General features: G+C 42.1%; 2 protein-coding genes and 1 long non-coding RNA gene across 3 annotated transcripts in view; 1 reads left to right on the top strand and 2 right to left on the bottom strand.

The window, feature by feature from the left end:
* The window catches only part of LOC122866379 (hemicentin-2-like), a 480,239-nt gene that overhangs the window by 412,052 nt on the left and 48,312 nt on the right, over window positions 1–19,875 (bottom strand). The window lies entirely within an intron of this gene.
* On the top strand, window positions 885–17,364 carry LOC122866381 (NLR family CARD domain-containing protein 3-like). The gene is given in 10 exon segments (XM_044175991.1): window positions 885–1,006; window positions 2,959–3,108; window positions 4,397–4,587; window positions 6,161–7,949; window positions 13,410–13,583; window positions 14,194–14,285; window positions 14,288–14,366; window positions 14,822–14,995; window positions 15,436–15,609; window positions 16,307–17,364. Coding segments are annotated over 9 exon segments (2,826 nt in total). The 5' UTR covers window positions 885–1,006; window positions 2,959–2,977; the 3' UTR covers window positions 16,329–17,364.
* On the bottom strand, window positions 15,632–19,475 carry LOC122866416. Its single transcript, XR_006375696.1, has 3 exons — window positions 18,981–19,475; window positions 18,153–18,288; window positions 15,632–15,764 (listed from the first exon to the last, which is right to left on the bottom strand). It is a non-coding gene; the product is annotated as an uncharacterized LOC122866416 (long non-coding RNA).

The raw sequence follows: 19,875 nt of genomic DNA, 5'->3' as shown, positions 1-19,875 counted from the left end.
GCTGTGTCCTGTCCCCCGACTCTTCTCCCTTTACACAATCAGTTTCATATCCCATCACAGTTCAGTTACCATGCTGAAGTACAGCGATAACACCATAACAGGTCTCATATCCAATAACAACGAGCATCAAACCCATCAGGCACAGCGCCCCCCCAACACTGAAACTGTGTTACCGTTACACAGAGATAAGTATCCGATTTTCTGTAAAATATATACCTGACCATCTATGAAAAACCCAAGACGAAGAAAAAATATTTTAAACTCTTTTCCCCAGCTGCAACTCATCACTTCATATCTTCATAATCCAAAGATGGTAGATAATTTAACTCATTAAATGAGTTATATTTGTATATATTGATGTTTCTTCTAATATCATACAAAACAAGTGAATATTTAGCTTGTGTTTTACAAGAAGAGCAAGGACATACGTCATTTCCAACCACCTGGATTTGGAAATACAGTCGCAACTTGGGAAACTGGTTAAAAAACTTAATTTAGCAACAGATGGAATATGTTTTCATCCAGATGTTCATACTTCAGTCTTTGTGCACTCTGGAAATTCCTTCAGAACAGCAGGAAGTGTTGCTGAAGGACTTTCTGGGGTTTTCAAAGATCGTAGGGAATTTATTTTTGGAAAACTGGATTTTTAGCTGAGTGACTTGAATTTAATGGTAAGACATGAGAGGCACAAACTGGGGCTAGTTTAAAGCACTTCAGCTGTAACTTAAACACAACAGATTTATTTACATCATTTAAACATCATTTAAGTACATTTTGACCAAGACTCATTTTAATTCAAACTGTTCAGGAGAAGAGAGACGCTCATAAACACATGAGCCCCCCACCACACACACACACACACACACACACACACGTAGACAGACTCATGTCATTCCCTGTACATGGAGAACAAGGAGGGAACCTGAAACTGAAAGTGTTCATTCAGGTCAGACTCCATTTTTTTTGTTGACAGAGCAGAAGGAGGAAAACTGAAGGCGGAGGCAGGGTGAGTGTTTTTATTATTTTACTGTCAAAGTCTCTGAGTCAGGTTTCTCCCTGTGGACTGTAGAGGAAAGAAATGTTAGAATGAACGTGCCTGTGCGGAACGGGCCATTTCCTTTGCCTCCGGTACTGCACCGGGGTGAAGTTAGTTTAATATCTGGCATTCGTCGGTTTTCGCAGCTTTTACCTTAAATATCGCCATGTCAAAGCCGCGCTTTCTCCCAGTTTTGGGATTTGTTGGAGAGCTGATTTAGGCAGACGTTTCACAGTTCTGATCAACTCAAAGTCACCAAAGAGAGAGAAAGTCCTTAAACATTTTACACCTATGAGTTTGTTTATAAAAAAAAAAGTTTTTTAAAACTCAGAAAAGCATGGTTATTAATGACCTATTTCATTAAGTATGCACATTTAAAGGTTGTTGAGCAATTGCTTGCTCATTTATGAATATGTTGACACCAAACCATCATGTGTCCTCACACAACTTTCACAGCCGTTGGTCCTTAAATGTGTCAAACCACCTTAAAACCACGTTCAAAACAGTTTTTCCATCTTGTGTCCAGTAGTTGTCAGATCTTTCCCAAAACTCTTTCTGGATGACTTTTTCCTCAGATGCGTTATTGGTTATATATTTGTCACTGGAACCAATCCAAAAAGTAAAAGTATCCTTTTCAGAGAAATAAAGTATTATCAATAATTAAATTGAAACCGATAATAATAAAGAATGAAGTAAAACCTTCTTTGTGATTAAAAATCATAACCTTCAAAAGTTTCTTCTGCAGTCCGTGAGAGTAGCCATGGTGGGAGATGACTCGCCTACATACAAATACAATGTAATGATAATGACATTAGGAAATGAACTCTAATGAACTCCAAGTAACCTGGAAAAGTACATATTTAGGCAATATGTCACTGATAATGGTGTTAAGGGATTTGCTAAGGGCTTTTTCACAAACTAACAGCTGTGAAAGTTGTGAGATGAGGTCCAAGACTGTATGACAGGTAGTTTGATGTCAGTATGTTTAGAAATGAGCAATCTTGAAATAACTATTAAGGAAATAGGCCATTAATATCTATGGAAGCCTATAAGGGACTATTTTCAAATGATAATGTAAACTTGAAAAAGAAAATGTAACTCCACAATAGCATTATAATTGTCCCCATATGTATGTGTTATTTTACTAAATGAAAATGCAATAATCCAATTTTCATTTTCACTTTCACACACTTGTATGGGCTTTCTGTGACTAAATTAAATATTTGACAATATTCAAATGTTAATTCAAATTTGAAAATGAAATATAAAGAATGTAACCTGATTTTCCATTCATGCAAGCAATATTTAAGTAAAAATGAAATGTTCTAACAATTTGAAAGTGAAAATTAAAACTGCATTTGACTTTACCTGCTATACAGTGGACAATATTTAAATGCAATAAGCAAAAAGCGCCCCCCAGTCTTTGCATTTACATTTAGTTCATCAGGCTCTTTCGGGGTCAAAATGAAAATGTAATCTGTCAGGCGAGAAGGCGGCTGGGCCACACTGGCTACTGGATTACTGTACAAAAACACAACTTTATAACTGTATTCACTGATTTTGGTGAAACTAGTGTTATGGGACGCTGCTGAATTTGCTGAATTTACTGTTTATCAGACCTCAAATGAGGCAAGAATTAGGTCTGAAAAACGATAGACGCCGCAGCGTTTCTGGGGGCACAGATTACTGTACAAAAACACAACTATTATAACTTTATTCACTGATTTTGGTGTAACTGGATGATGATGATACATACAGACAGACAGAGATTCCTTCCTTTATAGTTAGATACTGTGTGTGTGTGTGTAAGAGAGATTTTGTTACTTCCTGTTCTCTCAGTCTTGCTTGTGACTCTTGATCAGACTTGTTTCTTGATTCTTGTGTTCTGAGCTCACAGTCAGTGTTACTGTTTTACCTCTCAGGCTGACTGAAGGCCAGAAGATGAGTGTTTGTGTGGAGGAAGAGGAGGACAGAGCAGAGTCTCCAGGATCCAGCTGTCTGTCTCTGAAGAGTGACCAGTCCAAAGATCATCCTCCACGCTTCAGTAATGAACCTGGACCCTCAGACACAAAGTAAGAGAACTGCTACTAACTCATTTTCAGTTACCCCGATGTTTTCTGTTGATTTTGTATTTGTATGTTAAATTTCCTATTAAAACGTATTTGCTAACTAAAATTTAAATGTTCTGTGATGCAGACAATATTTCATGCCATCTTCCTCTTATTATCTGACAGCTGTCAGTCATCTAGAAGAGCTGTAATCTGATCTAGAGGACTAATACAAACTTTTAAACCTCCTGATTATCGACAGTAGCAGCAGTTTGTGTATTTAGAGCTCCCTTAAAGGCTTTCATCAGAGAATTTATCAAGGATTCATGTGATATGAATAAAAACATCTTGGTGTTTGCAGAGTTCAGTTCAAAGGACAGAGAGCACTGTGAGCACTGTTTTTACTGTAAACTGACCTGATGGAACATGATGTATTGAGGATGAAGACAAAATGCTAAAAGATTTATATTCATGATGCAGAACTATTAGTACAGATACTTTTTCAAACTAAAATGGATCTTATTTTATTTCTTTAGCAAAACACCCGAGAACCTCGATTTCAGAATTGACACTTTACACATATATTTTTGCTCTAATGGTGAAATCTCTGTAAAGATTTACAGCTATTCAAAATCTGAAAGAATCTGCTTCAAACGTGTAATTAATATTCTCATATTTGTCCTCAAAATATTTAGTTGTTTGGCTCGTCCTCAGATCAGCTGTTACGATCCACCATATGCATTTTGAATCAGTTCATATCATAATTGTTCAACATGTGATGAAAAAGTCATTTGTAGAAAAGCTTTGCTCACCTTTATTCTCACTACTGACTACTTATGTAAAATATGGGGAAGACCATTTAAGCTCAAAGGTCCACTTACTAATAATTCTGAGCCTGCAGTGTGTAGGATAAACAGTGCCAGGTTAGAAAAGAGGATAGTTAGTTGCATGCTAATAAAAGTTCAGTTAAAGTCCCACAAATTAATGAATTAATCTGTGGGGTGCCAGTGGTCCCAACAGACTGCATTTATATAGCGCTATTCTAGTCTTCCGACCACTCAAAGCGCTTTACAACACATTCATTCACCCATTCACACACACATTCATACACTGGTGCAGAGGCTGCCATGCAAGGTGCCGAGCTGCTCATCAGGAGTGGTTAGGGGTTCAGTGTCTTTCTCAAGGACACTTCAACACTCTTTCTGGAGGAGCCGGGGATCGAACCAGAAACCATCCGATTACTACCTAGCTCCTGAGCCATATGCTGCCCCAGTCAACAAATCATTTTAGTTCTAAAGAAATGTCTTCACAGAGAGAGGAAGAGGAACCATGTTTCTGTGGAGGAGCAGCTGTCCTGCTGTTCTTTGTGTCAGGACGTCCTGAAGGATCCAATCTCTACCAGTTGTGGACATCGGTTCTGCAGACAATGCATCACCTCATACTGGGACCAGTCTGCTTCATCAGGAGACTCCTCCTGTCCCCAGTGTGGAGAACAAGAATCATGCAAGTACATCAGACCAGCACGAATCAAATAAGCTGATCTTAAAAATGCTTCAAGTGATATATTTGTTTAGTTTTTACAATAAGTGCTTCAGTTTTCCCAGGCTGAAGATGTGTGCATCAGTTTCTTTTAAGCTGATGTCAGTGGGTGTAGCTTTCGGGGGAGCTCCACCATTGTGGATCCAGAACAGCAAACAGTCGGGATTTTGGTGAGCGGTAGCTGGGCCCCCTCGTAGTGAGGGAGTAGCAAGCCGACTGGCAGTAGCAGAGCGTAGTGGACGGGCTGCTTTGACCATGTCCTGGATGTAGGATGGGCCTGAGCCATTCGCAGCACAGTAGGCAAGTACCAGTGTCTTGAATCGGATTCAAGTCACCGGTAGCCAGTGCAGGGTGCGGAGGAGCGGTGTAGTGTGGGAGAACTTGGGTAGGTTGAAGACCTGCAGGGCTCCTGCATTCAGGATGAGCTGCAGAGATCAGAGGGCACATGCAGGCAGACCAGCCAGGAGTGAGTTGCAGCAGTCTAGGCACAAGATGACAACAGCCTCCTGGGTGAGGAACGGGCTCTGAGCTAAAAATAGTACATAGAAACAGTGTGTAAAAATGTAACCATGCAGAGGTTTTGTGAGGCGAGTGAAAATCTGGTTCCTGGGGTCACAGCTTCAAAAAACCACACCTACGTGAGTGACTGACCATGAATGACTGACTGAGCTAGCAGCCATTTACAGGGGCCAACCTGAGATGGTCTCCACCCTTAAACCAAAGCCACGTCTGGATCAACAGGTGTCTGTGCTGGTGACCAAAGAGAAAGCTCTGTTTTTAAAAGTCTCTCTGTCTCTCACCCCACAATAAAAAAATAGTTGTTGCAATTTGCACTACAACTTGCATTTAGTTGTGCAACCCTGTGTTGTAGAATGACAAATAAATCAACCTTGTATCTGTCAGTACTTTTGTAGCTTCTAAATGAATCTCTGGTTTGGAGTTTACTCTCACTCCTGTATTCCTGATTGGACGTTCAGGTGTCAGCCTTTTTTTAGTGTTTGCTGTTACTTTAGTCTTATCAGAGCTTTGTTAATTTGCTGTTGATGTAAACTCAACATTTCCTGCAGCTGCTTCACATAAAAGTTTTCCACCAGCAAACCAGCAGGAGACTTTTATTGTGAAGCAGCTACAGGAAATGGAGTGTATCTGTCGCAGAGATTTGCAGCGCTTTGTTGGTGGTGCTATTAAATAAAAAAAGGTCGACACAACAAGACATGAACATATTCTGTATTATTTGATCAGTGGATCAGTTTTAAATATCACAGGGAGGAAGGAACAGCCACAGTGCGCTATTCAATGAAGAGCTGCAGATGAGCTGCTGAAGCTCAGCCTGTCGCCTCTGCTGTCAATCAAACATGTACACACAGTCAGAGGTTGAGAGAAGAAGGAGCACTTCTGATGTTCCCCCAAAACTGGACTTTATTACCTTTACTTCTCTATATAGTCTTATATTGATTGTTTTTTTATTGGTAATGAAAATGATCAGCAGATTGTCAAATTTTCTTTTTTTTGTCTCAAACTTTTTTCCCTTTTTTAGTGAGTGGTGGTCTGCAGGAGGTTTTAGATGAACATAAGATCAGCCTGAGGAGGAGATGTGAACGTGTGACTGAAGGAAGTGATGAAACAGGAAGTGGAACCCTCCTCAACAGGATCTACACTGAGCTCTACATCACAGAGGGACAGAGTGAAGAAGTTAATACCCAACATGAGGTGAGGCAGCTTGAGACAGCTTCCAAGATGGAGGCCCTCCATGACTCTCCAATCAAGTGCCACGACATCTTTAAAGCCTTACCGGGCCAACAGAGACACATCAGGGTCGTTCTGACGAACGGTGTCGCTGGCGTTGGAAAAACCTTCTCAGTGCAGAAGTTCACTCTGGACTGGGCAGAGGGCTTGAAAAACCAAGATGTCAGTCTGCTGATTCTGCTTTCGTTCAGGGAGCTGAACTTGATCAAAGATGAGCGGTACAGTCTTCTCGAGCTGCTCCATGTTTTCGATCCAACATTACAGAAGGTCACAGCAGAGAAGCTCGCTGTCTGTAAACTTCTGTTCATCTTTGACGGCCTGGATGAAAGCAGACTTTCACTGGATTTCAAGAACAGGAAGGTCGTGTCTGATGTCACACAGAAGTCATCAGTCAACGTGCTGCTGACAAACCTCGTCAAGGGGAATCTGCTTCCCTCGGCTCTCATCTGGATAACTTCCCGACCTGCAGCAGCCAATCAGATCCCTCCTTCATGTGTTGGCAGGGTAACAGAAGTACGAGGCTTCACTGACTCCCAGAAGGAGGAGTACTTCAGGAGGAGATTCAGTGATGAAGAGCTGTCCAGCAGAATCATCTCACACATTAAGACATCCAGGAGCCTCCACATCATGTGTCTAATCCCAGTCTTCTGCTGGATCACTGCTGCAGTTCTGGACCACATGTTGACTACAGACCAGAAAGGAGAGCTGCCCAAAACCCTGACTGACCTGTACTCACACTTCCTGCTGGTTCAGACAAAGAAGAAGAAGCAGAAGTATGACGAGGGACAGGAGACGAGTCCACAGCTGTTGACGGAGGCTGACAGGAAGGTTCTTCTGAAGCTGGGGAGGCTGGCGTTTGAACAGCTGGAGAAAGGAAACATCATGTTCTACCAAGAAGACCTGGAGCAGTGTGGCCTTGATGTCTCAGAGGCCTCGGTGTACTCAGGAGTTTGTACAGAGATCTTCAAAAGAGAGTGTGTCATCTTCCAGAAAACAGTCTACTGCTTTGTTCATCTGAGCGTTCAGGAGTTTCTGGCTGCAGTCTACATGTTCCACTGTTACACCAACAGGAACACAAAGGTACTGAAGGCTTTCCTGGGGAAAAAACATGTTGATTCAACCCTGGATGTCTTCCTGATGGAAGCAATGATGAAATCCCTTAAAAGTAAAAATGGCCATCTGGACCTGTTTGTCCGCTTCCTTCATGGCCTCTCTCTGGAGTCCAACCAGAGACTCTTAGGAGGCCTGCTGGGTCAGACAGACAATAGTCCAGAAATCATCCAGAAAGCCATTGACAACCTGAAGGAGAAGAAGACAAAAATCTCTCCTGATAGAAGCATCAACATCTTCCACTGTCTGATGGAGATGAACGACCACTCAATACATCAGGAGATCCAAGAGTTCCTGAAGTCAGAGAACAGATCGGAGAAGGAACTCTCTGAGATCCACTGCTCAGCTCTGGCCTACATGCTGCAGATGTCAGAGGAGGTTCTGGATGAGTTGGACCTGAAGAAGTACAACACAACAGTGGAGGGACGACTGAGACTGATTCCAGCTGTGAGGAACTGCAGAAAGGCTGTGTAAGTCCAGATGTGATTAACATTATAAAGCAATGTAAAGCTGAAGCCATCAGTATTAGAGTAAAGATACACACTTTACACACATGCACAATATAAAACTTCCACACTATAAACGTTTTCTTCAACTAGTATTAAACCTGCTTATTGAAATATTTCTACATGTGTTACACTACAAATTTCTGCAAAAAAATTTTTGTTTTTATCGCTATCAAGTCAGTGATCACAAGTATCTTCTATCATCTTCTAACTATCTTTCCTTGGGTGATAGAGGCCTAATACAAATCCAGCAGGAAAAGTAGAAAAGCTTGAAGCTAAACTGTAATACTGTAAAAGCTGGAAGTTGACTTGAATTGCATGAAAAGGCTGAAAGAAGAAATGCTTTGTATTGATATCAGACAGATGAACTGAATTGCTAAACACTTTGGAACAAAAAGGCATTGGCCTAAAGAGCTGAGAGTTGCAAAGCATTAAATGAAAATGCAGAAATCTGAAATAAATGGTCAGATTTACAAACTGAACTGCATTACCTAAAGAAGCTAAGAGCTGAAATACAGTGCCAGAAAAGCTGGAAGCTAAACTGTAATATTGACAATGGTTTTGACTGGTTTTGTTGAAAAAAGCAGTAAAAATCCCCACAAAAATAGGAAAACCAGTTCATGTGTGTCACTGTGTATGTGTGTTAGTATGTGTGTGTGTGTGTTTGTGTCAGTTTGTGTGTGTGTATGTCTGTGTGTATGTCAGTATCTGGTGTGTTTGAGTCAAAATCCCACAAAGATAAAAGAACCAGTTTGTGTGTGTCTATGCATGTCTTGAAAAGGAGAAAAAGAGGTCCCAACTGCCAAAAATAGCTTAATATCAATCCACCAATCAGAACAGTGGAACAGACTGATGGAGGTTTAATCAGCTAATAAACATCAGCTGTGTGTCATTGAGACAGAGAGAGAGATCTGTAAAAGGAAAAAGCCTCATCCCTAGTGTCCTGTTAACATACAGTCACTGTTGGGAAATTTTATTTTGAAAAACAATCCTCATCCTGAGCTTCCTGTTAAGATACAGCTACTCTATTGCGCTTTTATTTTGAAAAAAATCAGGCCCATCCCTAGCTTCCTGGCTTTCATTTTGAAAAAAAGCCTAGTTTCCTGTTAGGATCATAGACTGTATATAAAGATGGACGACATGACAACTCCCCAATAGTGAAGCCAAAACATCTCGATCATTCCCCTGGTGGCTGGCTGCAGTATAGGTCATAAACCCAGCCCCCTCCATGTTCGGGATGGGACATGAGCCAAACTGAAAAATCTAAGTACACATCAAATACATTTTTCCCAAAGATGGTTTCTGTCATTTTAGGGAGTTTGTATCACACTGATGGATGTTCAAGTGGTAATTTTTCTGATGTTTGGTTCTAATTAGTTATTTGATGCTATAAAAAGGACGTCATGATTGACAGCTGAGCCCGGTTTGGGATTGAGTCGGCTGGGTGTATGCGTGGGACCATAACGTGGCTCCAACTCTGCTCAGTACTGTGTAGAATCTGGCTCCAAATGACCTCACCGGCGCAAGATGGTAGCGCCCGTATCTGGAATAGTTTGGAGGAAGTGGAGATGCGTCTGTCATGGTTTTGGGTTTTTGTCCTGTTATTTCCTGTTTTATTTTGAAGTGTTCTCTCCTCGTGTGTCTTGTTTTTACTTCCTGTCTTTGTTTGCTTTTCCCTCCAGTTTTGATTGTTTGCCCTGCCCTAATTAGTTGCATCTGTTTCTCGTTGTCTCCCCTGCCTAAGTATATTTAGTCCAAATTTTTTCCTTTGTTCAGTGTCAGTTTCTCGTTGTACCTCTGTCAAGCGTCCTGGTTTATTGTCTCCCTTGTACCTTGCCAGTCTATGTATTTTGTTTGCTCACCAATGGACTTGTGTTTCTGTTTTGGACTGCTTACCCGCTGAGAGTTGCTTTGCCCGCCAATTCAGTGTAAGCCTTTTTTTGTTGTTGTTAATAAATAGTGGTCTGCACCAGCTCTGCCTGCTAGTCCACGTGTGGGTCCTGTTCTCTGGCATTCACTCTTTCCCGGCTTGACTTACTAGAACAGCATCGTCCATCTTTATATACAGCCTATGGTTAGAATACAGTTATTTTCTGGGTCTTTTATTTTGAAAAAATAGTTTCCTGTTAACATGCAGTGACCGTTTTTATTTTGAAAAGCCTGGCTCATCCTGACTTTCCTGTTATGATAGAGATGCCATCTTGGGCTTTTAATTTGAAAATCAGAAATGACACTGTGTGTGTGTGTGTGTGTGTGTGTCAGTAAAAAAGACAGAAATAACAGTCTGTGTGTCAAACTGCACTCCAATTTAAGGTTACCATAGTGATGGTAACTGCTGTGTGACTCCTGGCTCAGAGAGTTCATATCATAAAGATTTTAGCTAAGGCGCACCTCTCAAAGTCCTGCTTCTAGCATAAAGGCCGTAACTATTATCGCCTGTGAAAATGTGTGAATTCTGTCCATTATTTTAAATTAAATGAAATTTCCTGGAAAACGTTGAATATTTCTGAAAGTATGAATGAGAAAAGTAATAGCACTCATGTCCTAATAGAGCTGAATGTTTTGATGTTTGAGTGAAGTTTCTATGTTGATGAAAAATGTGGAAGGAGTCAAGTGCCAAAAAATGTGGTAGAAGAATAATAATAAAGAATATTTTTGTAGAAAGTTTTTTTTTTGTATTGTGTACAATACAACTTACAAGAAGTATAAAGAGTGAGAATCACAATAGTGTGAATGCTGCTGAATCAGCATTCACTCTAAATACATACCAGTGCAGTTACAACCTACAGTAATTTTACAGCTCATTGAACATCACGTTAAAATAAACTTTAACAAACACAAATCACAGAACTCTGTTAATCAAAATATGACACCTTTACATTATATTTAGGCCTGTCGCAATAATGCATGTTGCTCAGAGTAATCGCAGTCATCGGCTCTTCTGCCGACAGCGCCGGGGTCTCATCGATCTCCTCTTGCGCCGTGTGCAGACAGTCAGTAGATGCAGCGTGTGGTGCATCTCTGGATTACAGTGTTTCTATAGCTTGTAAATAGTTTGGTTGATCTTCTCCTTCCCTTTGTAGATTTTTAAAACTTCAAATATACAATGTCCCTGTAGTGAGTGATTATTTGGCTAAAGATCTCTCCCTTGCTGCAACTGACACAACCCCTATGCTTTGTGCAAACTAATACGATGGAGTGTGATGCAAATGCCCTTAAAGGACAATACTATCGTTTATCGAAATTATTGCTCGGACAAAATATCATCCAACAACTGTTATATTTTGGGGTTTTGTCCTGTTTCTTGTTTTATTTTGTAGTGTTCTCCTCTCGTGTGTCTTGTGGATCTACATCTTTGTTTGCTTTCCCTCCAGTTTAGAGTGTTGGCCCCACTTTGATTGTTTGCACCGGTGTCTCGCTGTCTCCTCTACCTCAGTGTATTTAGTCCGGAGTTTTTCCTTTTTCATTGTCGGGTCGTTGCCCTTGTCATGTGCATGTTGGTTGTGCGTTGTTCCCGTGTCACGCATCCCGGCATTTGTTTCCTGTAAGTTCTGTTGGATTGATCCTTTGTTTCCTTGGACCTTGCCTGTACTGTGGACTTTTGCATTTTGCCTGCTCCCTGTCGGATTTGTTTGCTTGTTGGACTTGTTCTCTGTTTTGGACCACTGCCTGCCTGAGGCCCGTGGTCGCGGCCTCCGTGTTCTCTCTGATGTCTGCAAAGCTGCCTCCCTGTTCATAGAGCTATTACTATCCAGTCACCACTTCCTTGTGTTCTGCATTTGGGTCCTTAGACTGTGCACTATAACAGAACGACCCGACCACTAAAATGGACCCAGCAGACACCATGTCTGACAAGCCGGACGAACTGGTCTTGGACCTTTGGAGCTTGTGGGAGTGTTGGAGGACAGCCAGCAGTGAGCAGACCAGGCAGACAGCCATAGCTGGCGCACATTTTGCAGTGTCCTTCAAGCCCTGGCTAAGGGACTCTGTTCCTGCTCCCGGTCCTAAGCCTGACTCCCGGCCTGCTAGCTCTCTGTCAGTCAGGCTTGGTTACGGTAGCCTGCAGTCTGCCTGTCCTGAGCCGGTCCCAGTCCCGAACCCGTACTTGGGCACCCGCTTGGCTTTTGGTGGTCCTCACAGTCATCAGCCTGCACCCTGGCCTGCCAGTTCCCAGCAGATATCCCTCCATTCTTACCTCCTGTGTGCTAGACTCCAGTCAGCATCTCAGCCTGCTAACCAGGTGGCACCTCAGTCCGTTGCTATCTTGGCTCCTTCTGGGAAACCCCCCAGGAGGAAACATGGCTCCCACTGATGATTGCCTGCCCAGCTGCTCATTTGCACCGCTGCCCAGTGCCCCAGAGCCGTCAGCAGTCCTGTCTCCAGTTCCTGCCCCGTGGCGGTCATTAGCCCTTGGACTAATGACCTATTGGATTGCAACAGCCCCCTGGACTCTCTGCTGGATTGCAGCCACACCACAGATCTCCTGGCCCGCTGGATCGCAGCCACGTCCATCCGCGGTTGGATCGCAGCACCACAGTTCTGCCTCTGCTGGATTGCAGCTGCAGCAGCACCCACCTCTGGTCACTGCTGCAGCAGCACCCTCCTGTTCTATCGGAGCAGCAGGCTCCGGGTTCCCTGGCATCACTGGTGCCGCCAGCTCCTCTACCAGTCTCCCTGTCGCTGGCTTCCTGTTCTGCTGTCCTGTCACCGGGCCCCGATCTGGTTCTCCGCCTTTGCCGCCAGCCTCCAGTAGGGTTCTGCCTGCACCGCCGGCATTCCGCCAGGCCTCCAGATAGTTTTGGTCTTCGACGCAGACCTCATGAGTTGCTCACTGCACATGTTCAGCCCCCGGGCCGTCTGCCTGAGGTCCCCAGCTGTGCTGGACCCTGCCTCCCTGTTCTGCCTGCCCCGCTACACAAGCCAGTTGCCTTTCCTGTTCTGCCTGCCACGCTACACAAGCCAGCTGCCTTTCCTGTTCTGCCTGCCACGCTATACAAGCCAAGCCAGAACCTACACTCACCGTCTCCGTCCTCTGAGTCCAGTTAGTTCTCCATGGACTTGCTACTGGCTACAGCAGACTACACTGGACTCGCCCGCTCTGGAAGAGCGCTTATCAACCTGTCATTGCTTGCTGTATTACAATAAAACTATGGCCATTACTATCCAGTCACCACTTCCTTGTGTTCTGCATTTCGTGACAGGCCTATTGACATTCACTTTTGTATAAAGCTGCAAATTGCGGCTCATTATGTTGCTCAAGGACACTTTGACATGTGGACAGGAGGAGCTCAAGTTTCAAACCACAAACCTTATGATGAATGGTTGTGCTACAGCTGCTCATGTTAATGTATCTATGTTTGTGTCTATTTTATAATAAAGTCTCAAATATTATTATACATTAAGTTTTATATTCTCTTATCACAGACTTTCTGGCTGTGGACTCTCAGAGACTCACTGTGAAGTGGTGGCCTCAGCTCTGAAGTCCAACCCCTCCCATCTGAGAGAGCTGAACCTGAGTGACAACAAGCTGCAAGATTCAGGAGTGAAGCTGCTGTCTGCTGGACTGGCGAGTCCAAACTGTAGATTGGAGACTCTGAGGTCAGTTTGTGTATTCTGCTCTCATCCAGTGTATATCTACAAAGTTTTAATCCATAACAGAAGTTTTAAATTTCATTCATTCATTCATTGTTTTCTGGATTTGTCTGAGCACAAATGATAACAGCTCTTTTTAAAGCATGTCAGTCTGAACAGTTTGGCTCCTAATTTAGTCTGTACTCAAACTGGATTCATGTTATTAAGAAAACTGAAGAATTTATCCAGAGTTTATGTGCTGCAAAATTAAATCAATATTTATATTTTTGTTACATGTGAGACACATCTCCAGTATATATGAAAAATTGAAAGAAGTTAAACACATTTTCAGGAATAATGTCTTTTTCTATGAAACCTTCAGAACACAGTATTTTACAGGACATGTCATGTGTTGACATGAATAGGTGTATGAATGTTGTGGTGACATTTGGATGATGTGTGCAGAAAGCTGAAATTATGATGATCCACAATAACACCATGACAAAGGCACTCTACTCATTTTGGGGAAAAGCTCATTAATTAGGACAGAGTGATGTTGAGCTACACATTTAAAACCAGGACACATCTGATTGGATTATAATTGGATTTTTATCTGCATCATTTATTCTTTATTCAGATTGTGGGGCTGCAGTTTGTCAAAGATCAGCTGTGCTTCTCTGGCCTCAGCTCTGAAGTCCAACCCCTCCCATCTGAGAAAGCTGCAGCTGAGTGAAACAAGCTGCAGGATTCAGGAGTGAAGCTGCTGTGTGATTTTCTGGAGAGTCCACACTGCAGGCTGGAGACTCTGAGGTCAGACACCATTTTTGACTTCTGTGCTGAGATTAATATGATGTGAAAGTGACACTAAACTGCAGACATAAGGCTGATATTAGACTGATCCACACTGAGTATCTTAATGCTAAAGTCTGTTTTCTTCTTCAGTGGTTTAGTCCGTTGACTGTGGCAGAGCAATGTTGAGCTACACATTTAAAACTTAATATAACAAGAAAAATCTCCACTGGATAATTCACTCTGAACCTCTGGATTTTCATCTTATATTTCACATCATGTTTAAAATAAATGATGATTAAAAAATACATGAATACAATGAATAAATAAATAAATAAAAAATACATAAATAAATACATTTCAACTAAACTTCTACATTCTAAACCTTTTTCAGCTCTGAACAAATTACGAAACACTGACTGATTTCAAGCAGGAACATTTGTCTTCTAAAGTTACATCATTTATTCTTTATTCAGATTGAGTCTCTGCAGTTTGTCAGAGATCAGCTGTGCTTCTCTGGCCTCAGCTCTGAAGTCCAACCCCTCCCATCTGAGAGAGCTGCAGCTGAGTGACAACAAGCTGCAGGATTCAGGAGTGAAGCTGCTGTGTCATTTTCTGGAGAGTCCACACTGCAGACTGGAGACTCTGAGGTCAGACACCGTTTTTTACTTCTGTGCTGAGATTAATATGATGTGAAAGTTGTGGTGACACTAAACTGCAGATATAAGGCTGATATTAGACTGATCCACACTGAGTATCTTAATGCTAAAGTCTGTTTTCTTCTTCAGTGGTTTAGTCCATTGACTGTGGCAGAGCAATGTTGAGCTACACGTTTAAAACCTTAATATAACAAGAAAGATCTCCACTGGATAATTCACTCTGAACCTCTTAAACTCTGGATTTCTATCTTATATTTTACATCATGTTGTTTAAAATAAATTATAATAAAAAATACATAAATACAATTAATGTATTTCAGCTAAACTTCTACATTCTAAACTTTCTTCAGCTCTGAACAGATTATTAAACACTGAATGATTTCAAGCAGGAACATTGTCTTCTAAAGTTACATCATTTATTCTTTATTCAGATTGAGTCGCTGCAGTTTGTCAGAGATCAGCTGTGCTTCTCTGGCCTCAGCTCTGAAGTCCAACCCCTCCCATCTGAGAGAGCTGAAGCTGAGTAACAACAAGCTGCAGGATTCAGGAGTGGAGCTGCTGTGTGATCTTGTGAAGAGTCCACACTGCAGACTGGAGACTCTGAGGTCAGTAGAGGGCTGGAGTCAGTCCGTGCAGGTTTCAGCAGTATTGTACTAAACATAGTTATTATCAAAGCAAAGATCCAGTATTTCCTGTAAACCTCCGACCTTCTCAGTGGCTGCTTTCCTCAGTGAAGCTGTGAGAGGAGGATGGTGACGGGCTTCAGGATTGGACAGAAAGACAGACAGAGAGAACAGTCAGCCAATCAGATGAGCCAGAAGCTCGTTGTGATCATGTGTCTGAGTCGATGCGAAGACGACTGTTGTTGCTGTGTTCATGTCTACAGGAAATAAAGCTGGATTCCAGCTGGCAGCATTACAGCATGTACAGAGACAGTGTCCTCGTTCATCAGACTGTCGTAGCATCAAATCTGATCTCAAAGTGTTTGTTCTCTCATTTCAACACTAAACAATTGATCAGTTCATCTTTGTCACAGCTCTGAGATCAGTCTGACTGACGCCTGCAGATCACTGGCTCTTATTTCAAAGAACCATCGTTACATTTAGTCACCATGTGGTCTTTCTGCAGACCAGAACCTCTGCTGAAGTCCAGTAATCACAGCTGATGTTTAGCTGTTCAGTCTTTGTGTGAACATATAGGACTTTTAACATCTATCTAGTGCTGCATCACTGACAGCTGATGGAGGGAGTCTCTGTAAACACTGATTTATGACTTCTGCTGTCTGTCTTCTTCTTTCATCAGCTGGTGGCCTCTGTCAGAGTGAGTGATCAGAAAGGCGGTTGTGTTGAGAGGACCAGCTGTGTCCTGATGATCCAGAGGTTGAAGCAGCAGCTGGTGTGTGGAGAGGCTCTGACTGGGCCATGTTACTGGGAGGTGGAGTGGAGAGGAGAGCTTCACCCAGCAGTGACTGACGGAGGAATCACAACAAGTGGAGATGAGTCTCAGTGCTGCAGTCTGAACTGCTCTGAGATCAGCTCCACTGTCAGACACAAAGGCAAGTCCACCATCGTCCCTGTGTGTTCCTCTGGATGTGACAGAGTATCGTCAGTGGATCTGGACTCTCTGCTGCTGCTCTGTCCTTCTACACCGTCTCTGCAGACACACTGAGACTCCTCTACTCCTTCTGCTCCACACTCAGCCACCTCCTCCACCTGGACCTGGACGTGAGTCTGGATTTAGTTTTTTCTTTCTTTTTTGATTCAGTCTGTGGTTATCTCTGTATTTCTTTGTGTTGCACCTCCACATTGTTGACTGATGGAGAACTGCTGTTAATTTTCACATTATACTGTATCATGGAGGTTGAAGTCAGAATGCAGAAGTCTGCAGTTTAAGTGTCATTCTCATCTGTGCTAGATTATATTTCTGTATACTCATTCTTTTTTCTTCTGTATGTTGGTTTTTATTTCATATGAATCTATCATTATATTCTGTAACAGATTGCATTATTTGCAGAAACCAGTGTGTTGACACCACTGATGACCCGAGTGTAACAACACTGTAATGAAAGTGTTATTCTCTAAATGCAACATGTTTAAAATAGTAATTAGTGTTCGTGTGACCTGCTCAGGGACTGGGGATGGAAATGAGCTAGTAACTAACTCTGGTACAATGCATCTCTTCTCCTTGTATGAGATTAATGTTTTTTTGTATATGGTCCCCGACAAATAATGTAATAAACTAAGCTAATAAATAAGATTGGGGCCCAAATAAAATGAGGCCCCCCCTGCATGAGTTTGTAAGTGAAATGTTTTTTTTTTTGTAATGAGCAAAAATTATTAAACAACGTTGTTATCATTCCACATGCATTGATTTATGCAGTCAATTGAGAAAACTGCTTATCGCTTATCAAAGTTTACCTTAGCTGCATCAGCTTCTTCTCCAAACTTCTAAGTGGCAGCCGTGGCCCGGCCTCTAACCATCGTCAGATAACTTTACTTCTCAGAGGACTTCAACGTCAAGAGCCAGCTCAAAATCCTCGCCACGTTCCTCTTACAGCCGACTTGCTGTCAGTCTGCATCCACACCATCCGTCCCGGATACAGCATCCCTCATATTGCTCGAACCTTAAAAGCCATGTTTCTGCTGGCTTTCTTTGGTTTCCATAGGTGCTCCGAATTCACCTCCTCTACCTTGTACTTCAACCCGTGCCGTCACACCTGCATTTCAGACTCATTCCGGCCATCCTACGCCCGTCTTCTAGTTCAAGGTCCAATCACTGCTGAACCCTTTCGAGACACTTGAAAACTACTTGCAATTTCAGAAATCCCAGACCATAACCACGTCGGAACCTCTCTTCGTCTCAGAGTCTGGACAAGTGGATACTCGATTCTGGTTCCACCAGCACTTCCGCCACGTTCTCTCTTTGTCCGGCTCCCAGACCTTCACCAGAGACTTCTGATCAGTGATGGAGATCGAGCGGATGGGATCCGAGCGTCTGAACCTCCAGGTGAGATTAAAGCTGTGAAGGGCGCTGCAAGGCAGACTGCAGGGAACCTTCACGACGCTGCCCGGAGAGGCCAGGATGGAAGCTCCAACGAAGAGTAAAATGTTTTTCATAAAGATTACCTAACTTCACAGCAAAAACTTACCTCTGTGTTTTAGGATGGCTGTTTTTTGTTGTTGGTGTCGATGGTTACACAACAAACATGTCTGATTTATGGTGTTGTCTTCCACTACAGGTGACCGAATCGCCACTAAGCTCAATGTCAACCTCCCGGATGGGAACTACAAAACAGTAAAGAAAAAAGTAGTTTAGATCTAAATAACTTCAACGGTAGCAGTTTTCTGCTGCGTAAGATTCATTTGTCAACACAAAAAGAAGATACAGATGATAAACAGACATCCAAACAGATGCTTTAATAGTCGATATGTTAAATATACTTTAATACTGGTTTATGTTCATCATGAGTCATTTGTTGGGAGTAACGGACTTGGAAGCAGAAAATTGTTGGATCCTACAAAAAATAAAAATGGATGGTTTCCTAATTTACGACACCATTTAACCATATATAACAAACACTTCTGTGAGACAACATTTTGTGGGAGGTTCGATAAGTTAAGTGGTAAACTGGGACGTTAAAGAAGGAACTGGACAAAATATTAAAAAATACAAAAAAAGTTAGATTTGGTCTGATGTGTCTCAGATAAAATTAGCTTCTTTGCCCATCAAGATTTAATTCAATCAGATTATTTCTGCTTTCAGAGCTGCTCTGACTCAAACTGTCCAACAAAAGTATCAGAGCACTAAATGCACCCTGTGGAGGTTTAATTATAAGCAAACACTTTTGTTTACATTTGACATTCATCACCAAAATCCGTCATTTGTATCTTTAAGAGCCAACAAACATGGTGAATGAATTAACTACCTGAAAAACCATTTGCAAAGCCTTTTTTAACTTTATGAAATCAGCACTCACCTGGTGTCATATTGCTAGCTTTTGTGGTGCGTTACTGCCATCAAGCTATTGATATGTGGAGTTATATTTCATTCTTATATTTCAATCGGCCGGCGAGTTGTGGCCGACCACAAAGCTGGTGTTGCAGTATCGCGTGCAGCTCACCACGGCTTTCTTCTTGTACCGCATGACTCTTGCACCTTTGCCATAAGACTGGAACTGACATGGCAGCACACATTCCTCCGAATTCAGACAGGTGATGGTAAACTTTGGGAACACAGAAACAGAAAACACATTCAGAAGCTGTTTAAATTTAGACATAAAACCTCTTTTTTTCTTAAGGATCAAACCATCCACATTTGTAGACTTCACCAAGAATTCTGTGGCTTGGTGGTAGAGCGGGTCATTTACCAAGCGGAAGGTCGGCCGTTTGATCCCAGATTCCCCCAGCCCACATATCGAAGTGGCAAGACACTGCACCCCAAATTGCTCCCCTGTGTGACCGAGTTAGTTTCTTTGTTTTGAGGAGCAGTTGGCAACTGCCATCAGTGTGTGAATGTGATATGTATCAAAAGTAAAAGTACTTGTTGGGCAGAATCCCTTTGAGATTGTTATTTGATATTATTGGAATATTATTACTGATGCATTGACACATAAGCAGTTTTTTAATATTGCAAATTACAAATTTTTACTATATTACACACTTTTGGGTAGTTTAATCTATAACAATATATCATACTTCATAAATTAATCATATGTATTGTATCTAAAATCCTAATCTGAAAAGTAATTAGTAACTAAAGCTGTCAGACAAATGTGGAGTAAAAAAAACACAATTTGCCTCTGAGATGTAGTGGAGTAGAAGTACAAAGTCGCATAAAATGGAAATACTCAAATTTGTACATAAGTACAGTAT

Source organism: Siniperca chuatsi, linkage group LG19 (assembly GCF_020085105.1).
Source record: "Siniperca chuatsi isolate FFG_IHB_CAS linkage group LG19, ASM2008510v1, whole genome shotgun sequence".
Lineage (NCBI taxonomy): Eukaryota > Metazoa > Chordata > Actinopteri > Centrarchiformes > Sinipercidae > Siniperca > Siniperca chuatsi.
The sequence above is the reverse complement of the archived record's forward strand: the minus strand, read 5'-3'. Positions and strand labels throughout refer to the sequence as shown.